Source organism: Nycticebus coucang, chromosome 16 (genome assembly GCF_027406575.1).
Source record: "Nycticebus coucang isolate mNycCou1 chromosome 16, mNycCou1.pri, whole genome shotgun sequence".
NCBI lineage: Eukaryota > Metazoa > Chordata > Mammalia > Primates > Lorisidae > Nycticebus > Nycticebus coucang.
This window is the reverse complement of record NC_069795.1, coordinates 76,247,094-76,265,745: the sequence shown is the minus strand read 5'-3', so window position 1 is coordinate 76,265,745 and position 18,652 is coordinate 76,247,094. Positions and strand designations below refer to the sequence as shown.

The window sequence follows — 18,652 nt, the reverse complement described above, 5'->3', positions numbered from 1 at the left end:
AGTCCTTACGAGGGTTCGCAAGGCCCTAAATAACCTGATCTCCTTCACTCTGTCCACTCGGAACTTTCCTCTGTTCTACAAACTCAGATCTCCCACCTCAAGGCTGTTATAAAACATTGCCTGAACTGGTGTCCCCTAAATATCAACATGGCTTGTTTCCTTACTTTATGCAGTTCTCTTCTCCAGCATTACCTCATTGGAGAGTTTCTTTAATTATTTTATTACAAAATCATCCCTGTAATCACTTTTCCCTCATACTCCTTTATCTTTCTCCATAGTATTATCTATTCTTTTGTTTCCTCCAGAATGTAAGCTTCCTAAAGAGCCAACTATTTTTCTTTCTGCCATGTGTGATAGCCTTGGAAAGTGCCTGACATATGATAGTATTTGCTAAATGAATGCATTTATCATATTCTCTCCTATGTGAAAACAGATCTAAGTCTCCATGGTGGCTGATATTTTAGGTTTAAAACTACATATTTTTGTAGCAGGTATATCTACTGGGTACCTTCCAAACCAAATAATGTTTTATGATTATTATTTATTTTTTTTTGTAGAGACAGAGTCTCACTTTATGGCCCTCGGTAGAGTGCCGTGGCCTCACACAGCTCACAGCAACCTCCAACTCCTGGGCTTAAGTGATTCTCTTGCCTCAGCCTCCCAAGTAGCTGGGACCACAGGCACCCACCACAACGCCCGGCTATTTCTTGGTTGCAGTTTGGCCGGGGCCGGGACCGAACCCGTCACCCTCGGTATATGGGGCCGGCGCCCCACCAACTGAGCCACAGGCGCCGCCCCGTTTTATGATTATTTTCAGCCTTTCTGAGTACTTGTGCTGTATTGCTTTCCCTGGCTACCTGTAAGCCAGAAGTTGAGGATGTGTAGATGATTTTTTTTTTTTTTTTGTAGAGACAGAGTCTCACTTTATCACCCTCGGTAGAGTGCCATGGCATCACACAGCTCACAGCAACCTCCAACTCCTGGGCTCAAGCGATTCTCTTGCCTCAGCCTCCCGAGTAGCTGGGAATACAGACGCCCGCCACAATGCCCGGCTATTTTTTGGTTTGCAGTTCAGCTGGGGCCGGGTTTGAACCTGCCACCCTTGGTATATGGGGCCGGCGCCCTACCGACTGAGCCACAGGCGCCGCCCTCTTTTTTTTTTTTTTTTTTTTTTTTTTAGAGACAGTTTCATTTTGTCAAGCTTGGTAGAGTACTGTGGGCTCACAGCTCACAGCAACCTCCAGCTCTTGGGCTTAGGCGATTCTGTTGCCTCAGTGTCCCGAGTAGCTGGGACTACAGGCGCCTGCCACAACGCCTGGCTATTTTTTGTTACAGTTTGGCCAGGGCTGGATTTGAACCCACCACCCTCGGTATATGGGGTCAGCGTCCTACTCACTGAGCCACAGTTGCCACCCATGGGTAGATTATTCTTTAAAGAACCTTGAGGGGTTATACTAAACCTGTAAGTTTTCTATATTCCAACTAGTTGGTTGTTAATATCAGTTGATAGTTGTTCACTTGAACTCTAATGTAGAGTATAGGAACCTTACGACATCTAAATATCTAAAACATGTTTTATACAAGTCACTTCATTGTAAGAGATGCTATTTAGCCATTTGTAGACTTTTTTTTGTCATACTGTTCAGTTAAAACCTATTCCTAGGGCAGCGCTTGTAGCTCAATGAGTAGGGCGCCAGCCCCATATACCAAGGGTGGTGGGTTCAAACCTGGCCCTGGCCAAACTGCAACAAACAAGAGCCAGGCATTCTGGCGGGCACCTGTAGTCCCAGCTACTCAGGAGACTGAGGCAACCGAATCACTTAAGCCCAAGAGCTGGAGGTTGCTGTGAGCTGTGACTTCACAGCACTCTACCCAGGGCAAAAAAATGAGACTCTGTCTCTTAAAAAAAAAAACAACCTATTCCTATGTATGTCCTCAGTTGTCTGGGGTTTGATGTGGAAACATTACATAATTGTTGCTACCATGACTAGCATACGTATGCCTCTGTGTTTAAAATATCTTACCATTTTTCTTTCCCATAAATATCTGAAGACATATAAAATACCCCTTAGATTAGTGGATCTCAGCCTTCCTAATGCAGCGATGTATTTTCATTGTTACAAAGGGGTCTTGACTCATAGGTTGAGAACCGCTGCCTTAGATGAAAGGCAGCATGTGAAAATGAGACACATGAATTATAGGGGGCCAAAAATCTTGAATTTACTCTGACCTAAAGTTCTAAAGTTTTTTTGACTTCAGAATTCTCATCATTTTTAGACCTTGGACCCCTTTTCCCCCCACTCTCTTGGGTACTTTTCAGGCTTGATCCGTAATACCTTTTGTTGTAGATTCTAGTGCTGTTCTGGTAACCATAATGTTCATTAATCTGATGTCTTTGTTCTAGGGTAAACTGATCCATGCCAATTTTGGCACTAAAAAAGACTTTGAGGATTTAAAGACCCCTGTGAATGGATCATTAGTGATTGTTAGAGCAGGGGAAATTACATTTGCAGAAAAGGTGAGTATGGGCTGTTAAATACACTACATTGGTGAAATTACCATTAAATGATAATTGTAAATTTGCCTGCAATACATTTTGAAAACTCAGTCTTATGTTATCAAGTATGAGAGCTTAATTTATTGAAGTGCTCAACAGGTTAACATCAATACTATGACACATCCGCTTGGAGTACTTTGCGGCCATTGTCTTTCAGTGAAAATGCAGTAAAAAGAAATGCTTAAGTGAAAGTAGTCTTTCACTTGTGTCTGTGCAATCCAATTTTATGTACATGGAGAATTCACTTATAAGTGTGTTTTTTTTTTTTTTTTTTTGTAGAGACAGAGTCTCACTGTACCGCCCTCGGGTAGAGTGCCGTGGCGTCACACAGCTCACAGCAACCTCCAGCTCTTGGGCTTACGTGATTCTCTTGCCTCAGCCTCCGAGCAGCTGGGACTACAGGCGCCCGCCACAATGCCTGGCTATTTTTTTGTTGCAGTTTGGCCGGGGCCGGGTTTGAACCCGCCACCCTCGGCATATGGGGCCGGCGCCCTACTCACTGAGCCACAGGCGCCGCCCCTATAAGTGTGTTTTATAAAAAGGGAAATTATACCAAATATACACAAGGGACCAGACAGGAACATATCAAAAAGATTGAATGTAATGGACAGGTGCCTGTATTCCCATCTACCCAGGAGGCTGAGGCAGAAAGATAGATTGAACCAGGAGTTTGAGGTTTCTGTAAGCCTGGGCAACAGAATAACACTGTCTCAAAAAAAGGAAAAAAAGACAGTGGTTACTTACATGGGTTTTCATTTTTCTTATCTTGATTGTCCTTAATTAAAGTGTTTGTTTTTTTTTTTTTGAGACAGAGCCTCAAGCTGTCACCCTGTGTAGAGTGGTGTGGCGTCACAGCTCACAGCAACCTCCAACTCCTGGGCTTCAGTGATTCTCTTGCCTCACCCTCCCAAGTAGCTGAGACTACAGGCACCCGCCATAATGCCTTGCCATTTTTTTTTTTTTTTTTTTTTGCAGTTTTTGGCTGAGGCTAGGTTTGAACCTGCCTATTCCGGCATATGGGGCGCGCCCTACTACTATGAGCCACAGGCGCTGCCCCATGCCTTGCTATTTTTTGGTTGTAATTCTCATTGTTTGGCAGGCCCGGGCTGGATTTGAACCTAAAAGCTCGGGTGTGTGTGGCTGGTGCCTTAGCCACTTGAGCTATAGGCACCGAGCCTAACGAGTTAGTTTTAAGGAAAATGTTTTCTAAAATTTGAAATGAGGTCTAGTCCTCTGTAACTATCTGCCCTTTAGTATAAAGTATGTATTTTTGTCATATTCTATGATTTTTATGAGTTTTGTTTTTCTATAGGTTGCAAATGCTGAAAGGTTAAATGCAGTTGGTGTTCTGATATACATGGACCGGACTAAATTTCCCATTGTTGATGCAGAACTTTCATTTTTTGGACATGTGAGTTTCATTTCTTGAGTAACTGAGTTGTTCTCCAAATTGTTGCTAGATTCATCTGTTGGTAAAAATAGAACCACGCCTTCATTAAATACATTATTGGGAGAGTTATAGTAGTAAGCAAGAAAATGGATCCCTTTGAAGCCTTATTATTGTTGACACAAGTACTTTATCAATGATTCCATGAATAGAGAATATGGCAAATGCCATAAAAGCAAGAGTCATATACTGAGAAAGCCACTCATGAGACTCCGAATCTGCTAAACAGAACATGGGCTTGTATCCTTATACCAAATCTGAATCTTGGGGAGCTTTTTCAATAAGTTCCCGATAGAACTAATTTCTCTTTTGTTTTACCAGGCTCATCTGGGAACTGGTGACCCTTATACCCCTGGATTCCCCTCATTCAATCACACTCAGTTTCCACCATCTCAGTCATCAGGATTACCTAATATACCTGTGCAAACAATTTCCCGAGCTTCTGCAGAGAAGCTGTTTAAGTAAGTTCTTACTTGAAAGCTGTTTTTCAGGATATGATTTTATGGTTAAGGATGATAATTTATTTTATTAAATCATAGATGTGTACATTAATGCAATCATGGGGTGCAATGAGCTTGTTTTATATACAATTTGAATGGTTTTCATCAAACTGGTTAACATAGCCTTCGGCATTTTCTTAGTTATTGTGTTAAGACATTTATATTCTAAACCTAGAAAATTTCACACGAACCCTTCTAAGATGCACCGTAGGTGTGGTCCCACCAATTACTCCCGCTTTCTCCCCTTTCCCCTTCTTTTTGGGCTATAATCGGGCTATAGCTTTCATAAGAAAGTTATAAATTGGTTTCATAGTAAGACTGAGTACATTGGATACTTTTTGTTCCATTCTTAAGATACTTTGCTAAGAAGATATGTTCCAGCTCCATCCATGTAGAGGTAAAGTCTCTTATCATGTTTTAATGCTGCATAATATTCCATGGTGTACATATACCACAATTTATTGATCCATTCATTGGTCACTGGGCACTTGAGCTTCTTCTATGACTTAGTAATTAAGAATTGGGCTGCAATAAACATTCTGGTACAATAATATATTGGTTTGATAAAATGTTAAAACAATCGGCACACGTAGCAATATGAAGGGATGGTTAGCTCTTGATACACATAACAATGGAAAATTTTTCCCAATAAAGTGGTCTTAGTGATGGACATTTGATTTATAAGCTCAGAAATGTTCATATTATTCACCCAGTAAATCCCTTGTGCAATATTCCTGGCAGTTTTTGCTTGAGTACTTCCTGTGATGAAGCATTTACTTATGGCAACCCATTCAGTTATTGCAGAAAATTTGTTAGAATTCATGTTGAAATGAGATCTCATTCTCCATAGCACTCAATTGTTCTGCATTTTCTTTTTTCTTTTTTTTTGTACAAAAGTTTTTTATTGGTGAGGGAGGAAGGCAGCAGAGCAGCACCAAAGAGGAGAGAAAAGAAGAGAGAGGGGAGAAAAGAGAGAGGGGGAGAGAGAGAGGAGAGACTGAGACAGAGAGAGAGAGGAGAAGAGAGGAGGGGAGAGAGACAGCTGTTCTGCATTTTCTTTTTAGCGACATAAAATGATTCCAGTTAACTTTGCCTAAAAAGTGAAAACCAGGCTGGATGTTGATTACTTATGCCTGTAATCCTAGCACTCTGGGAGGCTGATATGGGTGGATTGACTGAGCTTAGGAGTTCCAAGACCAGCCAGAGCAAAGCGAGACCCTATCTCTACTAAAAATAAAAAAAACAAATAGCCGAGCGTCCTGGCGGGCGCCTGTAGTCCCAGCTACTTGGGAGGCGGAGGCCAGAGAATTGCTTGAGCCCAGGAGTTGGAGGTTGCTGTGAGCTGTGATTCCACAGCACTCTACCCAGAGTGACAGCTTGAGGCTCCGTCTCAAAAAATACATACATATAAAAAAACCAGGTGGGTAGGTGGGAGGCCTGTGGTCCCAGCTACCGAGGAGACTGAGGCAAGAGGATTGTTCAAGTCTAAGAATTTGAGGTTGCTATGACCTATGATGATGCTACAGTACTCTACCCAGCACAACACAGTGAGACTGTGTCTCAGAAGATAAAATCACGGCAGCTTCCAGGTGCTTTATAGCTATAAGTTCTTATGGCTATTTCATCGTGTATTAGGATCACTTTTTTTTTTTTTTTTTTTTTTTTGTAGAGACAGAGTCTCACTTTATGGCCCTCGGTAGAGTGCCGTGGCCTCACACAGCTCACAGCAACCTCCAACTCCTGGGCTTAAGCGATTCTCTTGCCTCAGCCTCCCGAGTAGCTGGGACTATAGGTGCCCGCCACAACGCCCGGCTATTTTTTGGTTGCAGTTTGGCCGGGGCCAGGTTTGAACCCGCAACCCTCGGTATATGGGGCCGGCGCCTTACCAACTAAGCCACAGGTGCCGCCCCTAGGATCACTTTTAAACCAGGTGCAGTGTCTCACGCCTGTAATCCTAGCACTCTGGGAGGGAAAACAAAAAGTAGAATGCAAGGGCGGCGCCTGCGGCTCAGTGAGTAGGGCGCCGGCCCCATATGCCGAGGGTGGCGGGTTCAAACCCAGCCCCGGCCAAACTGCAACAAAAAAATAGCCGGGCGTTGTGGCGGGCGCCTGTAGTCCCAGCTGCTTGGGAGGCTGAGGCAAGAGAATCGCGTAAGCCCAAGAGTTAGAGGTTGCTGTGAGCAGTGTGATGCCACGGCACTCTACCCGAGGGCGGTACAGTGAGACTCTGTCTCTACAAAAAAAAAAAAAAAAAAAGTAGAATGCAGTTTGATTAGAATACACATTATTGGCTTGGCACCTGTAACACAGTGGTTACGGTGCCAACCACATACACCAAGGCTGGCGGGTTCAAACTCAGCATGGGCCAGCTAAACAACAGTGACAATTGCAACAAAAAATAGCTGGGCATTCAGGTGGGTGCCTGTAGTCCCAGCTACTTGGAAGGCTGAGGCAAGAGAATCCTTGAGCCCAAGAGTTTTAGGTTGTTGTGAGCTATGATGCTCTGGCACTTCTACCAAGGGCGACATAGTGAGCCTCTGTCATAAAAAAATATATATATAGAATACATATCATTAATTTTTCTCTTGGTGTGGACATATTGCCCACTGTTTATTGTTGTAGGATGGAGATTGAATTTCAGACTCCATGCAGATGTTTGCTATGTGACATAGAAACGTACATTAACCACTCTGATCCTGTTTCTTCATCTCGGTGGTTGAAAAGCATCTACATATAAAGGTTTTATAACACACTGTGTGACTATTAATAATTCTCAGAGGCATTGGTGATTCTTTTTTTTTTTTGGCCGGGGCTAGGTTTGAACCCGCCACCTCCGGCCCCCCGGCATATGGGACCGGCACCCTACTCCTTGAGCCACAGGCGCCGCCCCAAGCATTGGTGATTCTTAATCAATTCTTACCAAACTTAGAAGCAGATGATTTTCCCCATCACTCACATGTCTTTCCAATCTGTCAAGCCAGCCCCCTAACTTTTCCTTGTATAGTAGGGGGTAATAATTTGACCGATAATTATACAAGTAAGCCCCTTTGGAGCAGTCACTGGATAATACATGACATGAAGAATTAGACGGGGGAAGATGTGTAACAGGAATTATTGTTACTGTACTGCATACCTTTGGTTAGAGGGTTGGAAAAATGTATTAATGAGCCTTAATACATAAGACGTTGATTCTGAGTCCAGCTTTCCAGCTTGGTGTTTATTTCAAATGTTAACTATAGCTACATACCTGGTGGGAAGGCATTCATCAGCTTGAGGATAAGTAGAGAAATATTTTTGTTTATTTACGTACTTATATTTTTGAGACAAAGCCTCATGTTGTCACACTTGGTAGAGTGCTGTGACATCATAGCTCACAGCAACCTCAAACTTTTAGGCTTAAGCGATCTTCTTGCCTCAGCCTCCCTAGTTGCTGGGATGACAGGTGCCTGTCACACACCTGGCTTTTTTTTTTTTCCTTGGCAGTTTTTGGCCGGGGCTGGGTTTGAATCTGCCAACTCTGGCATATGGGGCCAGCGCCCTACTCCTTTGAGTCACAGGCACCACCCCAATCTTTTTTTTTTTTTGGTAGAGACAGAGTTTCACTCTTATCACCCACGGTAGAGTGCTGTGGCGTCACACAGCTCACAGCAACCTCTAGCTCCTGGGCTTAGGTGATTCCCTTGCCTCAGCCTCCTGAGTAGCTGGGACTACAGGTACCTGCCACAACGCCCTGCTGTTTTTTTGTTACAGTTGGGCTGGGTTTGGATTTGAACCTGCCACCTTCCATATGTGGGGCCGGCACCCTCCCCACTGAGCCACAGGCGCTGCCAACACCTGACTGTTTTTAGAGATGGGAGTCTCACTTTAACTCAGGCTGGTATTGAACCCGTGAGCACACGGGATCCACCCGCCTTGGGCTCCAGACTGCTAGGATTACCCATGTGAGCCACCCAGCCTATCCTCTAGAGACTAGGCTCCATGGCTGACATAGTGAGACTCTTCTTCTTTAAACTAGAAAGTAACTCATGGTTTTCAAATGACTATCCTATAAACCCAGATAGTTGACCACTAAGGAGTAATTTTCATGTGTTTTTATATGTCCTCTTAACCTAGAACTTCAATGGACAGAAAGTAGGACTTATTTTGTAAACTTGGAAATAAACAACTCAGAACAATGTTTTCTGCTTCTAGAAATATGGAAGGAGAGTGTCCTTCTGAGTGGAAGACAGACTCTACTTGTAAGCTTCGATCCTCACAAAATAAGACTGTGAAGCTCACTGTGAACAATATGCTGAAAGAGATAAAAATTCTTAACATCTTTGGAGTTATTAAAGGCTTTGTAGATCCAGGTAAAAACATTTGTTTTTCATTTGTTTTTCTGTTTGCCCTGCTGCTCTTAAAGTTGTGGATAGTAAAGGAGGATGTGTGTCAGGACCCTGGCGTGGCTTGATTTTTGTAAGGTGCTAAATCTCTGTGCTAAACCGAACTATTAAAATGTTAGTTTTAGCTTGTTAGCTATAGTTCAGTGGTTAGGGCCCCAGCTACATACACCGGGAATGGCGGTTGAACCCAGCCCGGGCCTGCTAAAACATTCAATGATACTACAACAACAACAAAAGAGCCGGGTGTTGTGGCAGGTGCCTGTAGTCCCAGCTACTTTGGAAGCTGAGGTAAAAGAATCGCTTAAGCCCAAGAGTTTGAGGTTGCTGTGAGCTATGATGCTATAGCACTCTACCAAGGGTGACAAAGTGCGACTCTTTCTCTCCAAAAAAAAAAAATAATAATAATAAATAAATAAAATGTTAGCTTTATTAGGAGGTAATAAGGCTCTGGGAAATTGACTTGTTAAAAACTGACCATTATGGGGTGGAGCCTGTGAATCAAGGAATAGGGTGCCATCCCCATATACTGGGGTTGGCGGGTTCAAGACTGGACCTGGCCAAAGCTGCAAAAAAAAAAAAAACAAAAAAAAAACCTGACCATTTGGGCGGCGCCTGTGGCTCAGTCAGTAGGGCGGCCCCATATGCCGAGGGTGGTGGGTTCAAACCCGGCCCCGGCCAAACTGCAACCAAAAATAGCCGGGCGTTGTGGCGGGCGCCTGTAGTCCCAGCTACTCGGGAGGCTGAGGCAAGAGAATCGCTTAAGCCCAGGAGTTGGAGGTTGCTGTGAGCTGTGTGAGGCCACGGCACTCTACCGAGGGCCATAAAGTGAGACTCTGTAAAAAAAAAGTGAGCTGCAAAAAAAAACAAAAACTGACCATTATGACTAGAAGATCTATTTTAAGTTAATGACTAGGCCAGCAGTAAGCAATTTCTTAAGGGGGCAGACAATAGACATTTTGTGGGTTATATAGGCTCTGTAACTATTCCACTCTGCTATTGTAACATGAAGACAGGCATAGACAATACATAGTGAATGGGCATGCAAGCCAGAGTTTGCCAGTCCTGATTAAACTATTTTATTTATTTATTTATTTTGAGACAATCTCACTTTGTCGCTCTCGGTAGAGTGTGGTAGCGTCACAGCTCACAGCAACTTCTAGTTCCTGGGCTTAAGCGATTTTCTTGCCTCAGCCTCCTAAGTCCCAAGTTGCTGGGACTACAGGTGTCCGCCACAACAGCTGGCTATTTTTTTCTGTTGTTGCAGTTGTCTTGTTTTTGTTTGGCAGGCCCGGCCTGGTGTATGTGGCCAGCGCCCTAGCCGCTGAGCTACGCGCACTAAGCCAACTATTTGTTTTTAAATGCAGTCAGTCATATCATGTAGTAAGAAAGCCCTTTCGACCTTAATTTGTTTATAACACAATTATTGAGCTCAAGTAAGTAGTCAAGAAAGTAAATTTAATTGTAGAAAAAAATAGTAATACTAATAAGGGAAAAAATTAATACTGTGGACTTTTAATTTGCTATAGTTGTCAAATCTGAAGTAAGGCTCTTTTGTCCTTAATACTTTGACCATTCTACTGAACTACTTATTCTAAAAAAAAGTTTGAAAGCTGATTGCATAAGTTATTTTTATTTTATTTTTCTTTAAGATCGCTACATTGTAGTAGGGGCCCAGAGAGATGCATGGGGTCCTGGAGCTGCAAAGTCAAGTGTAGGAACAGCTCTCCTGTTGCAACTTGCCCAGATATTATCAGATATGGTCTTAAAAGGTAGAGTACAAGTTGATCATTTATGTGCTTCACAAAGTTCTAAATGTTACATACTTTGCTCACTTTTGTCTATCTTATGGTTCTCCGGGGTAGACCCTTAGCTCTTAAATACAAGGCAGGTTGCCTTTTGTTGTAGTCTTTTGAGTTTGAAAACGAAGCTTTCCACAAAGTATCTTCACTATACTAGATAGAAATCATGAATTTCTTTGAGATACTGGAAAGGATTATATCGAACCCCTGTTGTTGTTATGTCCAGAATGGTATTCCAGATCTAACATAGTCCTTAAGGTACATAATTGAACACAGTGGCATACCTCTGTACTAAATATTCTAATGCAGTGGTTCTTAACTTTCCTAATGCTGCCACCCTTTAATATAGTTCCTGTGGGTTGTGGCCCACAGGTTGAGAACTACTGTTCTAAGGCCTAAGAGCCATTCTAATTTCACTCTGTTTACTTTCAAGTCTTTCTCACCGAATTTGCTGTTCCAAACCCACCTATACACATGGTAACTCACATCATGTTCTTGAATCTTTGGGGTCAAAGAGTAAATTGCAGTACTTAAATTTTATGTAAAGCATATTAATGGAGAAAATAGAAACCCAGGCATCCTACAAGGGTACATGTGAAACTTAGTAAATGTAGAATATAAATGTCTTAACACAATACCTAAGAAAATGCCAGGAAGGCTATGTTAACCAGTGTGATGAAAATATGTCAAATGGTCTATAAAACTAGTGTATGGAGCCCCATGATCGCATTAATGTACACAGCTATGATTTAATAAAAATAAAATGTCAAAAAAAAATATAGAAACCCAGGGAAGTGGGATGGAGTAGAGGGCAGTGATACATATATCTCTAAAAGGAGCTGTCACAATTGTGATTCTCTGGAAATATCCTGTAACCTAAGTTTGAATTATTTTTATTTTTATTTATTTTTTTTAAGAGACAAGAGTCTTTGTCTGCCTCAGAGTGCCGTGGCGTCTCAGCTCATAGCAACCTCCAACCCTTGAGCTTAGGTGATTCTTTTGCCTCGGCCTCCTGAGTAGCTGGGACTGCATGCGCCTGGCAGAATGCCTGGCTATTTTTTGTGGCAGTTGGGTCGGGGATGGGTTCGGTATATGGGACTGGTGCCTTACTCACTGAGCCACAGGCAACCGCCCTTAAGTTTGAATTTTTATTGTTATATAATTGTTTTGTTTTAAAAATACTTCAGTGTGTTAAGAAGATTGTTCTCAAAGAAGATATATCATGCTTATACTGCGATTTCAAATATTTCCTGATCCTGAGGTTAGGGGACTCAAAGAGTAGAGTTGTAAAAGAGTGACTACCCATAAGTTGGTCCCTGCTATGTACTTGAAATCTTATTTGTATTTGATTTGGTATCTTGTTCTTTTCTTATTCCTTTATTCTTTCAGGGTCTCAAAAAGAAAAATACATCTGACTCTAGTATATTGAATTTGATGCTATTCTAATTTATCTTAAGTCAGATTTCTGCCTATAAATTTTCCCAGGATAAAGCTAACTTTTTGTTCACTTTCAGATGGATTTAGACCCAGCAGAAGCATTATCTTTGCTAGTTGGAGTGCTGGAGATTTTGGAGCTGTTGGTGCCACTGAATGGCTAGAGGTAATTATTTATGTACCATATATTCCCAGAAAGGGCACTCAAACTTGTATTGGTTTAAGCTATCTCTGGAAGCCATGCTCTTTTTTTTCTTTAGGGACAGAGTCTTCCTGTGTGCCCAGTGTAGTGGCTCAGAGCAATCTTTTCTTTTTTTTTTTTTTTTCTTAAAGACAGAGCCTCAAGCTATCACCTGGGTAGAGTGCTGTGGCATCACAGCTCATAGCAACCTCCTGGGCTTGAGCGGTTGATTCTTTTTTTTTTTTTTGTAGAGACAGAGTCTCACTGTACCGCCCTCGGGTAGAGTGCCCTGGCGTCACACGGCTCACAGCAACCTCTAACTCCTGGGCTTCCGCGATTCTCTTGCCTCAGCCTCCCTAGTAGCTGGGACTACAGGCGCCCGCCACAACGGCGGTTGATTCTTTTGGGCTTGAGCAACTCCTGATCTTAAGCGATTGATTCCTGCAGTTGTGTATGTGGCTAGTGCCCTAGCTGCTTGAGCCATAGGCGCCACCTGTCTCACAGTAATCTTGAATTCATGGGCTCCAGCAATCTTCCTGCCTCAGCCTCCCAAATAGTGGGACTATAGGTGAGCACGAGCATACCTGGCTAATTTTTGAAACTTTTTTGTAATGGTGCCTCCCCAAGTGTTGGGATCACAGGCATGAGATCCATTGACCCCAGCTAAGAAGCCATGCTCTTTTAGGATTGGTCATGCCATTTTTGCCTTTGTGTTTGTTTGTTGATTAATTCTATGGTGTCATAGCACACAGTGGCCTCAGACTCTTAGGCTTGAGCAATCCTTTTGCCTTAGCCTCCCAAATAGCTAGTTTTTCTATTTTTTAGTTTAGACAGTTGGGGTCTCCCTCTTGCTCAGGGTGGTCTAGAACTCCTAAGCTCACGCAATCCACCCACCTTGGCCTCCCAGAGTGCTAGGATTATAGGTGCTGGAGTGAGCCACCAGCACCGGCCGTATTTATTTAATTTTATTTTGATAGGCTCACTCTGTCCCTGGCTAGAATGCAGTGCCGTCATCATAGCACATTGCAGCCTCAACCTGCTTCTGCCTTAGATTTCTGAGTAGCTGGGACTGCAGGCGTGTGCTACCATATCTAGCTAACTCTGGTCACTTTTTTTTTTTTTTTTGTGGAGACAGAGTCTTACCTTGTTGCCCTGGGTAGAGTGCCATGGCGTCACAGCTCACAGCAACCTCCAATTCCTGGGCTTAGGTGATTCCGTTGCCTCAGCCTCCCGAGTAGCTGGGGCTACAGGTGCCTGCACAAATGCCCAACTATTTTTTGTTGAAGTTGGGCTGTGGCCAGACTTGAACCCTCTATCCTCAGTATATGGGCCAGCGCCCTGCTCACTGAGCCACAGGTGCCACCCCTCTGGTCACTATTTTTTAGAGTCAGAGTCCTACTGTGTTGCCCTGGCTGGTCTGAAACTTTCTGTCCTCAAGATCCTCTACTTCAGTCTCCCAAAGCACTAGGGTTATAGGCCATTAGCATTCTCAGCTTTGCCTTTGTATATTTAGTCTTTCTAGAATACAGATTTCAAAATGAATCCCCTTTAATAGCTACTCTATCTGATAAATAAGCAAATTAATTCATGCTAATACATTAGTATTTTTCTTTCTAGGGATACCTTTACTCATTGCATTTAAAAGCTTTCACGTATATTAATTTGGACAAAGCTGTACTTGGTAAGTATCATTTTCATTAGTTGTTTATGAATTCAGGCAAACTACTTAAATAGTAGAAGAAAACATTGTAAAGCAGAATATATAATTATTAAATTATTATTAAAATTAACATTGGCCATAACCAGAGCAAAAGATGCCAAGCTTTCTCTTGAATAGTCCACCAGGTTGCAGAATGGGTACAAATTGCCTTGTCTAGAGTAGTGATTTTTTTTTGTGGCCGGGGCTGGGTTTGAACCCACCACCTCCAGCATATGGGACCGGCGCCACCTAGAGTAGTGATTTCTAAAAGAATTGGAGCATTGGCTCAGCGCCCACGGCTCAAGCAGTTAAGGCACCAGCTACATACACCTGAGTTAGCAGGTTCGAATCCAGCCCAGGCCTGCTAAACAATAATGATGGCTGAGTTGGAGCATTATTTAAAATGCAGATATAGGGCTCATTGTCTGAAGCTCTGGTTATGGCACCAGCCACATACACTGAGGGTGGTGGGTTTGAACTGGACCCTGGACAGCTGAATAACAATGAGAACTACAACAAAAATTGGCGGGCACCTGTAGTCCCAGCCATTTGGGAGGCTGAGGCAAGAGAATCACTTAAGCCTAAGAGTTTGAGTTTGCTGTGAGCTGTGATTTCATGGCACTCTTCCAAGGGCGACATAGTGAGACTCTGTCTCAAATTAAATAAAAAGATACAGCTGACTGAACTGTAAACTGAAATGTCTAAGTTGGAGAGAAAAAAGTGTTACTAATATTTATTCATTTAATCATTTTCATGTTTTCCCTCTATACTCATCAGAATATAGTGAGTAAAGGAATCTTAGTATGGCTAGCAGATACTAGGTGGGTGAACAAAAAAGCTTTAAAAAATAAGAAAATCAGCCATTGGACCTGGCATGGTAAGCTCATGCCTGTAATCCCAGCACTCTGGGAGGCCAACACAGGTGGATTGCCCTCAGGTTATAGGTTCGAGAGCAAGATCAATACCTTGTCTCTGAAAAGTAGTTGGGTGTTGTGGTGGGTACCTGTAGGTATGCCCAGTTACTTGAGAGGCTAAGGCTAGAGGATCGCTTGAGCCCAAGAGGTTGAGGTTGTTGTGAGCTATGATGCCATGGCACTCTACCAAGGACAACAAAGTGAGACTCTCAAAAAAAAAATCAACCATTCATACACGTGTTGGGGCAAAGGATAGGATATGTGGGTTACCATTTTACCTTCTTAATTGTGTTACGAACCTAAAATTGATCTTAAAGTCATAGGAAGGATGAGAAGTAAAAGAGCAAGCCTCAGTTGAGTCAAGCTAAAATACTTGACTCCCAAATTACTCCTGTCTACTTTATTAATGGATCAGCTATTGGATAGGACCAGTGGTCTAGGTTAGTTATTTCCTATTAGTCAAGTACTTTCAGTTGTAGAAGTAACAGTGTGACAATTTGATGGAGATGGAACACTAAAATGATTTCTTTTCAGGTACCAAAAACTTCAAGGTTTCTGCCAGCCCACTGTTGTATACGCTTATTGAGAAAATGATGAGAGATGTGAGTATATCTGATTGCAATAAAAAAAAAAAAGGAACTTAATTTTTTGTTGAATTTACATAAGATGAAAAACACTGATAATGAAACCACTAAACCAGTAACCAAAATTAGGAATTTAGAATACATTCTATAGCAACATTATTTATGTTATACTTCTGGTGCTCCTAAGCTTGCTGAGCCATGTGAAGTGCAGGAAGTGATATATGAAGGGCTTCAATCTCAAACTGGTCTGTTTAGGAATATGTAACAAAATGCCATGAGGCCTGAGCTGTAGTGTAGATGCCTATAAGGGGATTGTGTATAGAGTCAAAATGGTAAGGAATGTTTAAGTGAACTTGACTTAAGAGGCCAGGTGAAATGAGGGAAGAACCTGTGAAAGAGTATTTGTCTGCTGGGGTTAGAGGTTGTATGTTGGAATAATAAAAGCTGCAGGGGAAAAAAAAAGATCCCATGGGGTACTAGAGGTTATTATAGGATATCAAGCAAAGCATTAGGCTGGCAGCATAAAATTTACAAGAAGAGGAAAGCAAAAATGTGTATCATGTGGCTAGAAGGAGCTTTCAAAATTGTGATTAAGCCACCTTTAAAGTGTTTAAGAAGGAAGACACTGGCCCAGCACCCATAGCCCAGTGAGTATGGCACCAGCCACAAACACCAACGCTGGCGGGTTCCAACCCAGCCCAGGCCTGCTAAACAACAAAAACAACTGCAAACAAAAATGAGTGGCGCTGTAGCTCAGTGATTAGGGTACCGGCCCCATATATCAAGGGAGGCGGGTTCAAACCCAGCCCCGGCCAAACTGAAACAGAAACATAGCCGGGCATTGTGGCGGGTACCTGTAGTCCCAGCTACTCGGGAGCCTGAGGCAAGAGCATCCCATAAGCCCAAGAGTTGGAGGTTTCTGTGAGCTGTGATGCCAGGGCACTCTACCGATGGTGACATAGTGAGACTCTGGTCTCAAAAAAAAAGACACTCTGGGACGCCAAGGCTGGAGGATTGCTTAGCTCATAGGTTCTAGAACAACCTGAGCCAGAGCAAGATTTCATCTCTAAAAATAGCTTAGCATTGTGGTGGGTGGCTATAGTCCCAGTTTCTTGGGAGGCTGAGGCAAGAGAATCACTTAAGCACAGGAGTTTGAGGTTGCTGTGAGCTATGATGCCCACAAAGTCAGACTGTCTCAAAAAGGAAAAAAGGGAGGCATTTTTCTCACTAACTGTATGAACTGATAGCAGGAGCTTAGTAGTAATCACTTGAATTTATTTTAACTGTCTTAAAGTAAATATTTTCAGTAAGATAATAAAAAAATGTTTTTATAAGTGGTAGTAGGGAGAAACATGTTAGTGACTAATCTGAATAATGATGTTCAGAAAGGTTAGCTATAATGGCAAATTATATTTTACAGGTGAAGCATCCCCTTACTGGGCAGTCTTTATATCAGGACAGCAACTGGATCAACAAAGTGTAAGTTGAAAAGTGAATGAACAAGCTAATAGAAAAGCAGAATTGCTCAGCAGCACCTACTGTGTTCTGTACAGATCGAAACCTAGCCTTGCAGTGAGCTTACTTAGACCTACAGAGATTCAAGAATGTATTTGGGGTAGGGGGAGAGTGGCATGGTAGCACAGTCTGGTCTTGAAAAAACTTAACATATTCCCGAGTTGGCCACTGTAGTTCAGTGGCTAGGGCGCCAGCCACATACACCAGACCTGGCGGAGGTGGAATAGTGAGACTCTGTCTCAGGGTGGGGTGGGGGGGTGGAACATACATGTTCTGATTTTGTTTTGGCACCCATTGTACAGTGGTTACCGCGCTGGCCACATGTACCAATGGCAGTTATGAACCCGGCCCGTGCCTGCTAAATAACGACAACTGCAACCAAAAAAATAGCTGGGCGTTGTGTTAGGCACCTTTAATCCCACTATTTGGGAGGCTGAGGCAAGAGAATCACTTAAGCCCAAGAGTTGGGAGTTGCTATGATGCCACAGTACTCTACCGAGGGTGACACAGTGAAACTCTGACTCAAAAAAAAAAGAAAAAGAAAACTTAAACACATTCTGATTTTCCTTGCAGTGAAATGCTCTCTTATGATAATGCTGCTTTCCCGTTTCTTGCGTATTCTGGAATCCCAGCAGTTTCATTCTGTTTTTGTGAGGTAAGTTTGAAAAAATCTGAAGTGTTATGTCAACCTAAATAACACACAGGCTCGCTCATTGCAGTGGGACTATATGAGTGCCATAGTGAACTATAGTAAACAGGAAAACAAAGCTTTTAAAGGAAAAATGAGTATTTCAAATTGTTCAGAAATAATCTTTCCTACAAAGGCAAAGAGTGATCTTGGACTGGGGTTAGACAGGTAATTTCTGGACAGATGTCCTCATAAAATGTATTTTTTGGTGGCCGGGCACAGTGGCTCATACCTATAATCCTAGTACTCGGGGAGGCCAAGGTGGGTGGATCTTATGAGATCATGAGTACAAGACCCCCTGAGCAAAAAGTGAGACCTCGTCTCTAGTAAAATAGAAAAACTGAGGCAACGGGATCGTGTGAGCTCAGGATTTGGAAGTTGCTGTGAGCTATGACATCACAGCACTCTACCCAGGAGACTGTCTCAAAAATAAAACAAAATATTTTTTGTGGTAGGTCGGGTGATTAGTGTTAGCAGACATATAAGCCTACAAGCCCTTCAGAGAACCTTCCCAAGGTCTATTTGTAAGGATTTTTGTTTTGTTTGCCTTTTTTTTTTTTTGAGACAGAGTCTCACTAGGGCGCTCTTGGTAGAGTGCCATGGCATCACAGCTCACAGCAACCTCAAACTCTGGGGGTTAAGGGATTCTTTTCCTCAGTCTCCCGAGTAGCTGGGACTACAGGTGACTGCCACAATGCCTGGCCATGTTTTTGTTGCAGTTTGGCCAGGGCTGGGTTTGAACTCGCCACCCTCGGTATATGGGTCCCATGCCCTACTCACTGATCCACAGATGCCACCCATTTTTGTTTACTCTTTAAAGATACAGGGTCTCATCCTGTTGGCTCAGGCTGGAGTGCAGTGGTAAGATTATAACTCATTGTAATCCTTTTGCCTAAGCCTCCTGAGAGCTGCATTCCAGGCACTCAGCACCATGCCTGGCTAATTCTTAACT

At 42.8% G+C, this 18,652-nt stretch overlaps 1 protein-coding gene across 4 annotated transcripts in view; it reads left to right on the top strand.

Annotated features, from left to right (window-relative positions):
- The window catches only part of TFRC (transferrin receptor), a 43,413-nt gene that overhangs the window by 14,591 nt on the left and 10,170 nt on the right, over positions 1 to 18,652 (top strand). For all 4 annotated transcript variants that reach the window (XM_053565378.1, XM_053565377.1, XM_053565379.1 and 1 more), the window contains exons 7-16: positions 2,405 to 2,518; positions 3,870 to 3,968; positions 4,326 to 4,465; positions 8,696 to 8,853; positions 10,536 to 10,655; positions 12,200 to 12,285; positions 13,918 to 13,981; positions 15,448 to 15,515; positions 16,918 to 16,976; positions 17,586 to 17,667. In XM_053565378.1, coding sequence (XP_053421353.1) covers positions 2,405 to 2,518; positions 3,870 to 3,968; positions 4,326 to 4,465; positions 8,696 to 8,853; positions 10,536 to 10,655; positions 12,200 to 12,285; positions 13,918 to 13,981; positions 15,448 to 15,515; positions 16,918 to 16,976; positions 17,586 to 17,667 — 990 coding nt within the window. The remainder of the gene's footprint in view (positions 1 to 2,404; positions 2,519 to 3,869; positions 3,969 to 4,325; positions 4,466 to 8,695; positions 8,854 to 10,535; positions 10,656 to 12,199; positions 12,286 to 13,917; positions 13,982 to 15,447; positions 15,516 to 16,917; positions 16,977 to 17,585; positions 17,668 to 18,652) is intronic.